The sequence below is a fragment of the Salvia hispanica genome, chromosome 2, assembly GCF_023119035.1.
Source record: "Salvia hispanica cultivar TCC Black 2014 chromosome 2, UniMelb_Shisp_WGS_1.0, whole genome shotgun sequence".
Taxonomy (NCBI): domain Eukaryota; kingdom Viridiplantae; phylum Streptophyta; class Magnoliopsida; order Lamiales; family Lamiaceae; genus Salvia; species Salvia hispanica.
The window spans coordinates 18,958,413-18,969,033 of record NC_062966.1 but is presented as its reverse complement, the minus strand read 5'-3'; the positions used below and the strand labels follow the sequence as shown (position 1 = coordinate 18,969,033).

At 37.2% G+C, this 10,621-nt stretch overlaps 2 protein-coding genes across 5 annotated transcripts; both read left to right on the top strand.

Annotated features, from left to right (window-relative positions):
- Positions 1 to 333: 333 nt before the first annotated feature.
- Positions 334 to 3,337, top strand: LOC125203745 (binding partner of ACD11 1). 2 transcript variants are annotated; one of them, XM_048102175.1, is made up of 5 exons: positions 334 to 456; positions 1,531 to 1,667; positions 2,251 to 2,326; positions 2,592 to 2,705; positions 2,789 to 3,337. In XM_048102175.1, exons 2-5 carry the CDS (start codon positions 1,552 to 1,554, stop codon positions 3,215 to 3,217), a joined length of 735 nt encoding a protein of 244 aa, XP_047958132.1. In that variant the 5' UTR covers positions 334 to 456; positions 1,531 to 1,551; the 3' UTR covers positions 3,218 to 3,337. The 2 variants fall into 2 exon arrangements, with proteins under 2 accessions (XP_047958132.1, XP_047958133.1); XM_048102176.1 differs by having other exon boundaries at positions 352 to 441.
- Positions 3,338 to 4,114: 777 nt separating this feature from the next.
- On the top strand, positions 4,115 to 9,799 carry LOC125208166 (sucrose transport protein SUC3). Of its 3 annotated transcripts, none has more exons than XM_048107742.1 (13): positions 4,115 to 4,644; positions 5,434 to 5,532; positions 5,606 to 5,670; positions 5,757 to 5,841; positions 5,932 to 5,965; positions 6,597 to 6,696; positions 6,880 to 6,955; positions 7,440 to 7,787; positions 7,866 to 8,009; positions 8,160 to 8,393; positions 8,593 to 8,604; positions 8,687 to 8,730; positions 8,895 to 9,034. In XM_048107742.1, exons 1-12 carry the CDS (start codon positions 4,375 to 4,377, stop codon positions 8,705 to 8,707), a joined length of 1,488 nt encoding a protein of 495 aa, XP_047963699.1. In that variant the 5' UTR covers positions 4,115 to 4,374; the 3' UTR covers positions 8,708 to 8,730; positions 8,895 to 9,034. The 3 variants fall into 3 exon arrangements, with proteins under 3 accessions (XP_047963699.1, XP_047963697.1, XP_047963700.1); XM_048107740.1 differs by having other exon boundaries at positions 4,118 to 4,644; positions 8,541 to 8,604; positions 8,895 to 9,799; XM_048107743.1 differs by lacking the exon at positions 4,115 to 4,644 and having other exon boundaries at positions 5,466 to 5,532; positions 5,631 to 5,670; positions 8,541 to 8,604; positions 8,895 to 9,799.
- The last annotated feature ends 822 nt before the right edge of the window (positions 9,800 to 10,621 follow it).

Below are 10,621 nucleotides of genomic sequence, written 5' to 3'. Positions count from 1 at the left end.
ATTAGAGAGAAGATGGATGAGTATGGGAGTGGTTGTGTTGGAAGAAGGGTTCTTTTTCTACATAGGATCCATTTGTTCACTTTTATAATGGTGGATGAACAATGTAGCAAATGTTGTACGTAGATGATCCTTTTTCGGGTTTAAACTAGTACTTTTAAAAGCGTTAATTTAATCTTTAGAATTCATGAATTATAAAGAAAAGTGGGTGGACTTAACTTTACGTAGTTTCTTTTTAGTTGCCACATATTGAATAGAAAACGATTACTTTGATTTTTGACGGTCTAAAATGCTAAATAATGACAAGTCCAGGGACCCCAACGAAAAGATTAGAGACCCGTTTATATAATAAGCTGAAAATTAAACACTCAAAGCTCCACTGTGCACAGTCTCTGTCTTCACGAATCATCATCTGCAATCCACCCAACCTTCTCCTCTAATTAGGTAATCTGCAAAAAGGTGAGGTTGCAAAATTATTTCGAAATTGCTCGAATATTATATTTTAAATTGAAATTTGTTGATTCTTGATCTTCAGCTCTTTGTTTCTATTGTGTGCAAGTTTCAAATCACCGCTTATTTTTCGGCTTTTTATAGGTGGAATTTTTTGTTTTCTGATTTCGAGTTCTTAATTTGCTTGCATTTTAAATACAATATGCTTGGTTATTTGATCGTTCAGTTTTTGCTCTTAATTTTCTCCGCTGCTGTTGAAATTGGGAATTTTCTTATTCGGCATTGTACTGGAAGTTTAAGATGTGTGTGATTGACTGTTATCCTTTTTGGAAGATTTAATAAGTTTAAGCTCTTAGCATCTCATGATATTTAGTCAAATATTTTGCTAATTCTGCATGATTGATTCGAATGTGTATTATGGTGATGGCAATACATTGCTTAAATTTGTTTGACCAGAAGATCATATAGGACTGTCTCTTCGAGTAATCTTTTCTTTAGAAATAAAGTTATTGTTCAGGCTATACGTCAACTTATGGAGAAACTTTCGTGTACAGGAGGTGATTGACTGAATGAGTTAGTTGAAAGCTGTGTAAACAATGCCTTGGTTATCATTCTATTACTCGTTTAATCGTTTTATTATAGAAATCATACAGTTGAGGCAGGTATGATAGCCAACTTCCTGGAGTTGGGCTGGTTTAACATGAAGCATCACCGAGCTGTGAAGTAGGAGTATCTATATTTTCTCAATCATTTTTTGCCAGGAATATGTTGACTGAGACACATAATTGCATGTAAAACGCCACTGACGATATTTTTCCATAGGCTGAGCTCATGCAATTTTATTATGAATGAGTTGTTTCTGGAAACAACACCATGGTCAATATATTATGTATTCTGGCATAAGCACATTATCTTTCACGAGATATTAATTGCTTTATGCATTAGGAAGCTATATCTATCTCACTGTAGAACTACTGAAATGCTTATACCTCCCCTTAAGTCTATATGTGAAATGGTTGCTACGTTGTAGTTAGTGGTTAATGCTATTGAGAATGTTCTAACCCATTAGTTAACTCTTTTTAGGGACACTCATTTGTCTCAGAAATGAGCCCAACTGATTATACTGCAGAAGTTACAAGTTTGTCATCTAAAGCGACTGAGAAGGATGTCTTTGATTTTTTTTCTTTCTGTGGTGCAATTGACCATGTTGAAATTGTCAGGTAATCTCATATAGTACCAATCACTATTATGATTCTCTACATCAACCTTGGAATTAAATCTTTCATACAGACTTATCAAATATCTTTAGTTCCTCTGTCTGTGTGCATGTAGTTGTGTGTCTAAACATCCTGGAGTTACATCCTTTCTATGTGTGTGATGACGTTCAGGATTGGTAGTTTGAAAAAATATACGATCGTACTATTGTTACAAAGCTAATTAACCAATCTAAAAGGAAAAAGTGTATTTGCTGATGAGGGAGCAGTTTTGTCTTGGAGTATCAATTTCTTGAGATTATCAGTATTATGTTTTACCATCAAAACAACTAATGGAGTTTTCACACAAATTATTACACTCAGCCAACTATATTCTCTACCTGGGCACCAAATGCAATTGCCAATTATCTTTGCACAGTAATTATTAGAGTAGAAAAACCTTTTCTCTATATTTAGATTTTACCCCCTTGCCAGAAGTTATCAGCTACTAATGATTAAATTTTGGACAAGTATATCTTGTGCTATTATTTATGCATATATAGCCCCTAAATCTCTTGGGATTTGCTTTCTGTGGTTGACAAAAAAACAGAGCTGGTGAGCATGCATCCACGGCCTATGTGACGTTCAAGAACCCCCATGCTTTGGAAACTGCTGTCCTGCTCAGTGTAAGCTGATTTTTAGATTTTTCATTTTGTGCTAGGATGGTTAAACTGTAAACCAGTCTAACGTCAACGAACCAAACCTCGATATTTTGTTCAATCCTATGCACAACTTATCAATAGATTTGTCTTCTTTAACGATGTGTTATTGAATTTATTACAATTGTCACATATTTTAATATTTTTTGCGGTCAATGTTGATGCTCGTGCAGCTACATAATTATGTGTTTTCATGCGAGTTCCTCATTCATGTAATTGGATTCTTTTATAGGGAGCTACTATTGTTGATCAACCTGTTTGCATAACCCGATGGGGACATTACGAAGATGACTATGATATGTGGAACCGTTCTACATGGAAAATTGAAGAAGAAAGCAGTTCAAGTGTAATTTCCCCTACACCCAGTTGATACTATCAGTTGATCTTGGCTTCTTGTGTCTAATCTCGTTGAATTTGTCTGAGAGACAGGACTCTCGAGCCCCCCGAGCTGTTCCATCTGCTGGGGAAGCCGTATCTCTAGCTCAAAACGTGGTGAAAACAATGGCGGCTAAAGGATACGTGCTGGGAAAAGATGCGTTTAGCAAGGCAAAAGCCTTGGACGAATCCCATCAGGTATCAGCAACAGCAGTAGCCAAGGTTGCTGAGCTGAGTGAAAGAATGGGGCTAACTGATAAGATATTTGCTGGGGTTGAAGCAGCGAAATCCGTGGACCAAACATACCATATCACAGATACTACAAGAACGGCCATATCTGCAACCGGAAGGACTGCAGCTTCTGCTGCAAATGCTGTCATTAACAGTAGTTACTTTTCCCGAGGAGCTCTTTGGGTATCGGGCGCTCTGAGCAGAGCTTCTCAGGCCGCAGCCAACATGGGTGCTCATGGTGTCAACAAATAGGAGCCTGTTGTTCGTATGTCTCCTTTGTTATCTATATGTATCGTCGAGTATTATGGAACTCCTGTGACATCATATATTACATCTAAGTTAAAATGCAAAAATAGGAACTTTTTGTTACAACTGATATACATCTCCACACACATGCACCTGAAAATGCAGAAATAATGTTGGGGGCATATTTTTTTTCCCTAAATACGGGATTTTACCACAAAATCTTCAAGGCGTTTAGTGGAAGAAATTTATTTGTAGTGAAAGCTCAAACTTTCCCTGTGTCCGGCTATCTATCGGTGAGTTCACGTCTCCCTTGGAGAAAAAGCCACCTCTATATGCAAAGTAGTATAGTTATTACCTCTATTTAATACTCCCTCCGTCTCACTTAAAATGACCACATTCTTGAGTGACACTGGATTTTAGAGTAGAAAGAAAAAGATAGTTGAATATTTTAATGAGAAAAGAGGGTAGAGAAGGTTATTTCTAAAATTGGGAAGTGATCATCTTAATTGAGACAAACACAAAGGGAAATGTGATATCTTGAATGAGACGGAAGGATTAAGCAGTAGGAGTACTAATACTAGTCAATTTCGCAACTTTGCTTTCAAAAGAAACATTACTACTATGGAGGAGTACATTTTATTGCATCGTTACGCCATCCTAGGCCACGTGGCTGTTACACGGGTTCGTGTCACGGTCACCCGTTGTGAAGGCTTACTCTAATTAATTTACAGTTTTACGCAATAAATGGGACGAAAGCAATTACTAACATAATGCACAGTACAATTTATAGACTCACGCGTTAAAAATTCACAAAGAATTGTGCTATAATTTATACATTAAAATTCCCAAAGAATTCTGTTATAATAATGTAATCAACCTTATAAGGTCAGTTGGGTAGACCCAGACCCAGACCCAGACCCAGACCCGCTCCGGATCAGAAACCTCAAACTGCTCCATCTTCAGCAAGCTTTTGCGAAACAGAGCAACATATCTCAACTCCCACAAACCACAATCGCACGCAAAATTTAACATACTTGATCCACAACGCGCTTATATTCCCCCCAAATCTTACAAAGTCATACTGTACACAGCATTTCCGGAACCCTCAAATTCAATCGGATCATTCTCACATTTATGTGATTCAAACACAATTTCACAAAATAATGGATGCGGCTTCGATCAGAGTTCCGTACAGAAATTTGAAGCAGGAAGTCGAACTAGTAGGTGCCGACGAGTGGGAGCATCGGCAGATCCATAATTCATCTTCGCCGCCGGGAGCATCCGATGCCGGAGATTCGCGGCAGGATACTGATCACCATATTCCGCCGCCGAATACTTGCAGCTTATTGACGCTGATCCTCAGCTGTACGGTCGCCGCAGGTGTACAGTTTGGTTGGGCACTTCAGCTTTCTCTCCTCACTCCTTATGTTCAGGTAATTGCATATTTACTTTAATTTTTATTATTCTCGAATATATACTTAATGATTTATCGACTGAGTAGATGCATCATGATATGATAAATCCTGAAATATTTTTAGAATTAGTGAAGAGAATGTTGAGCTTAGGCGTTATTGAACTGCTCACTCTGGCGATATAAGATGTATATATGTCCTCCAAACTTCGATTTTACGCTTATTAGATGAGATCGTTATTCTGCTGTGGTGATTCGACATATGTAGAGAAAGAGATACAACTTCAGACCTTCTCCCTGTCCTGCTGTACCCTTAGTGTGCATTTGAAAAAGTAGGTACTACTTTGCAATAGTGTTGTTTAATGTTTTATACTTGTTCAAGATTAAGTGATGGTGATTTACTTGTGCTAATTCTAATCATAACTACGGAGCATAATGATACATGGGATGTGCTGTTACCATAGCTTATTCTGGACTGAAACTTTGAGTAACCTGTTTCTATAACAACCTCAATTCAAGGTTTTGTTGATAAAGGTGGCAAGAGCTAAGCGTAAATGACTTGATACAATCAAGGATTTTAGATGATTTACTTACTGATGCAAATTTACCAGCCACAAAAGCACAATAGCACTTCACAAACTGAAGAAAGTCCTTGTACACATGCACTATTTCAACTTGTCTGCATACATCTGACTAGTTGAGTGCTGTAGCTTGTTTCCATCAATAATTTTGATAAATAGTGTAGTGTAATGATATCATGTGCTATATTTAATCTTCTGTTAGAAAATTGAGCTGCAGTTTTCTTGGACAGGTTCAACCATGTGTTGGAATATGGAGCGACAAATGCACTTCCAAGTATGGCAGACGGAGACCATTTATTTTAGTTGGGTCACTGATGATCTCTGTTGCTGTAAGTATCTTGTGAATCCCATTATTACGTTGAGGCTATTTATCATACTGCTAACTACCTTGCCTAATGTTAGGTCGTAATAATCGGGTATTCCGCAGACATTGGTTACATATTGGGGGATACAAAGGAGCATTGCAGGTTTTTGAGTTCTCATACTAGCTTTCTATTTTCTCTTTATCTCATGTCCAAAGAAAATGAGAATAAACTGCTCATGAAAAATGCAGCACGTTTGAAGGTACTCGTACCAGGGCAGCTTTCATCTTTGTGATTGGATTTTGGATGCTAGACCTTGCAAACAACACTGTGCAGGTGATGGTTTGAATATATTGGATAGGAGGGGTTTCCTACTACCCTTTTTTAGCCAATAAACCCCAAAATAATTGTTTTTATTGTATGCAGGGTCCTGCTCGAGCTCTCCTAGCTGATTTATCAGGTAATTGTCTCTCTGTGCTCGGATGCTATTAATAGAAAAAGGAGGTTTGTTTTTAATTTTACCAAATGTTAATTGGATAAATTGGGCCTATAATAAGTTTGACAACATATCACCCCAGTTAACACTTGACGTAATATGTTTGAGGGTGGTTACAGATTACATCTTTCGGTGCTATGCACTATATGGTAATTATCTCATAGTATGCACTGTAACTTCAAATTCGTTGATCATTTTCTCGACTACGAATATCAGCATTTGAAGAATTAGTTACTACAACAGTACAACTGCAAACTTCCTTCTTTTTTATCTTCTTTTGTTCCCATTAAATTATTATTCTTCTCACTGCCACTTTATTGGATATAGCTTCTTCTTTTCTGGTCCTCCTTGGTAGTGTGCACCATGTTTGGATCAACTTCGAGTCCCAAGTATAAAGAACCTTAATAATCTCATTGAATAGTGAAGCACATGAAGCTACCAATTCGCAACAACAGGCCAATATGAAACATTCTTTGACTACATTTCATTTTCTTATGAATTCTCACCCCACAAGGTCCACCGATGTAGATCTGTTCTGAAGAAAGACATGTTCTCTCTGCTTATCTAACCTTGATATATCTTCTTCCTTTTGCAGGTCCAGATCAGAGAAATTCGGCAAATGCCATATTTTGCTCCTGGATGGCTGTTGGAAACATTCTAGGGTTCTCTGCTGGTTCTAGCGGAAACTGGCACAGGTGATGTTTCATAAAAGTGTTTGTTATGCTTTTTGATGCTATTTATTAGCCAGGATTTGCCTTACAATTATGAGATGGTACACTCAGAGCTGATCTATATTGCAAATATGCTTCCATCACTCAAGCCCTTAATTTATGAACTGGTCTTTTACTGATTGCATATAATCTTGTGTTTGTGAGCAGATGGTTTCCATTCTTGACAAGCAGAGCTTGTTGTGAACCTTGTGGGAATCTCAAAGCAGCATTTTTGGTTGCAGTGGTGAGTAGTTAAGGGATTAGGAGTACAGTATTTCCTTGCGATGTTGTGAATTGAATTGAATTGAATTGTGATGACCCCTGAAAATTTTTCATTTCTTTCGACTTGTCCTTTGAATCATTGGCTATTTGATCAATATCTGACATTTAGTTGAGAAATAAATGAGAACTTTTTGCGCATTTCTCATTTTGGAAATCCCTCTATCAGTTTATGAATTGAAATTTAAATTCTTTGATTTACATCACATTTGAAATTACAGCATGATATAACTTTACATTATGCTTTTCTTCTTATTTTTTTGTTATATACAAGACCATGCGTCGGTACTATTCAGTCTGATTTTTGGTTAGAATTATTCTTTGTATGAGCTTTGTTACTTTACCCACTTTATGTGAAGTGACTGAATGAATTCTAACATGCCTATGCGCCGTAAATGCAGTTATTTTTTCTTACGCTTTTTGCATATCTAAAGTTGAACTTTCTGCAGGTCTTCCTTTCTCTTTGTACGCTTGTGACCCTCTTCTTTGCAAAAGAAGTACCACTGACGCATACACAGCACCGTTTATCAGATTCTGCTCCTCTCTTGGATGATCATCAAATAAATGGATCTGACCTTTCGAAATCAAAAATTGATTCAGCATCCAGTCACCATACATTAGAAAATAAGTCTGAGAGTCATTACACAGCGGGCGATGCTGGAGAACAGAAGGATCAAAATAGCATCGAGGATACTTTTAGTGACAGTCCTGGGGCAGTTTTGGTGAATCTACTCACCAGCTTACGTCATTTGCCTCCAGCAATGCACTCAGTGCTGGTTGTCATGGCTTTGACTTGGGTATGCGTTCTTTCCAGTGCTTTAAAGTTGCCTTGTTTAATGTCAATTCTAATTTTCACCATGTTCCTGTTCCGATAGTTGTCTTGGTTTCCCTTTTTTCTCTTTGACACTGATTGGATGGGGAGAGAAGTTTTCCACGGTGATCCAAAAGGAGAGCCTAATGAAGTTCAAGCTTATAATCAAGGTGTCAGAGAAGGTGCATTTGGTTTGCTATTGAATTCTGTAAGAACTCAAATCAAGCATCAGTATACCATTTTTAGGCCTTTGTATAGATCCTAGCAGCAAGAATTGTATACTTAATATCTGGCCAGTTCATGCATATTGTGTTGGGGTCTGTATTTAGTTGTTTTCTCTTTTCTTTTGCATGCACAGGTTGTTCTGGGTATCTGCTCTTTCTTTATCGATCCAATGTGTCAGTGGCTTGGAGCTAGACTAGTCTGGGCTGGTAGCAACATTATTGTGTTTGTGTGCATGGCTGGCACTGCACTTATTAGCTTGGTATCTCTGAGACAATATTCTGATGGGGTTCAGCATGTTATTGGTGCCAATGAAACTACTAAGGTTGCATCTTTGGTGATTTTTGCAATTCTTGGTATTCCTCTTGCTGTAAGTATTCAGATGCTATACTTAGCCACAACTTTTAATCGTTTTTTTGCTAGAGAAGATAGAATGGATTCTAAATTGCTCATCTCCATTTCAAAAGGCATGATAGCACCACCAGTTTCCTATTGATGTTTTTAACTTTTGTTTTAGATCACTTATAGTGTACCCTTTTCTGTCACTGCGGAATTGACTGCTGATTCAGGAGGTGGACAAGGTATTTACACCATTTACATTTCTTATCTCTGATAATTGAGGAACTGCTTGTTTGATTTCAATTGCTGTACCTTTTGTTCCAGGACTGGCGATTGGAGTTCTAAATCTTGCAATTGTGATACCTCAGGTAGTTACAGCATACTTGTCCATAACTCCCTTGCCTAACTTGAATGCCAATCACAGCCCGACCATTTTGATAACCTAATTGTGCTGCAATTAAATTATCTCCAGTGACTGCCTGTTTTCTTCACCAAATATGGTCAAGCTTGATGAGCTTCTTTTTGTTTTTAGATGATCATATCCCTTGGTGCCGGTCCATGGGATGCTTTATTTGGTGGTGGTAACATACCAGCATTCGTCTTAGCATCAGTCAGCGCCCTGGCAGCTGGTGTTATCGCAGTTCGCAAGCTTCCAAATCTTTCTAGTAACTTTAAATCTACTGGTTTCCATTTTGGTTGATCAATTTTCCCAGACGATTCAATTCAACTCGCCAATAGTTCCACGCTAGGACAGGGAACTTGTACACGATCACACACACACACACCGTGAGGCCAAGAATGCACATATTATTTCTGAGAGAGAGATGAGATTCCACACATTCATTCAATTTTTCCCCTAGCAAGGGGATTATACAGTAAGTATAGTATACTATAGGTCTATTTCCGGATGTAGTAAAAAGCGTAGATGGGATATAGATAACGTGCTACTGTAGTTCTTATATGTGAAATCTGTCAACATAATCATTGGGGATATAATAACAGTTGCAAATGAAATTCATAGTATCTGGTAACACAACTTAGTGACAAGTCCTTTCAGAATCCTCCCTTTTCATGTATGAAAATTGTAACACATAACGAACTGAAACTGTGATTGATACCTACAGATGCCTACTAAGTTCTCTTCTGGGGAATAATACAGAGAGACACTCTTGATATCCATCGTTGTAATTGCTGCTTGAACAGGAAACTGGATAACAGTTTCTGGTCGAATCATCGTCGTATTCAGGTAAACCATGAATAGACACAATTTCCACATTAGACAGTTTACTATTTCAGGCTGCTGCATTATTGAGCATCTTTCTGTTTTTTACTGAATGCATATTTATACCTCTGTTTCTGTACCTTGAGAATCTCTCGTCTCCTTCACATTCCCCAGTTGAGGCAGATATCTGTCAATTCTTGGTTTTCTTGCTTGCACTCAATGTTCATCACCATTTTTCTTTTCTTTTTCTTTTTACTATTTTTTGCGTGTGGATATAATTGACTCTTAACCATTGATCAATAGATCCTGTCTGCAGTAATTCGATCGAGAAAATAAACACAGATTGGATTGGATTGGATCTTTTGAAATTTTTTAATTTTTTTTTTGATTTTGTTTTTTCCCCCTAAAAATAGTGTTTAATGTGGGCCAATCCATTTTTTGGTGTCAGAGATTCAGAAACAAACGCACGTCGATCATCAGTCGGCAAGCTGTCACTCATCGCCCCACAAAGAATTAAACATCAAGATATGATTTCTAACTATAAGATTAATCAGAACTGGGTTAACTACATTTATCAACATGCTTCAAATTGTCCTACCACAACCAACAAGTATAATAGTGTATGTGATTATTATCATAGTACTAGTATTTTAGAGGATGTTAGTAGTTGACTAATCATTTTCAATTAAAAAGGAGAAAAGAAAACAGTGATTTCAAGAAAAGAAGGGCACATGGGCTTTGATAATTCTTATATCAGAATTCACAAGAGCGATTCAGGCATGTGGATTTTAAGATCCTATCCCTATTGGCGTAATTAAATATGTAATCTTCTTTGATTTTATGCTCAACCAATATTCCACATAAATATAAAATACTAATAGTATGTTGATATATTGCTGAGAATGACTGAAAATTATGATAATGAAGAATAAAAGTCAGACACTTATATTAACAGTGAATGGTAGTATTAAAAGTCAGACGCTTATTTTGAATATTCTAATTTTGAAAACTATTTTATCTCTAATGAGTTGATATCC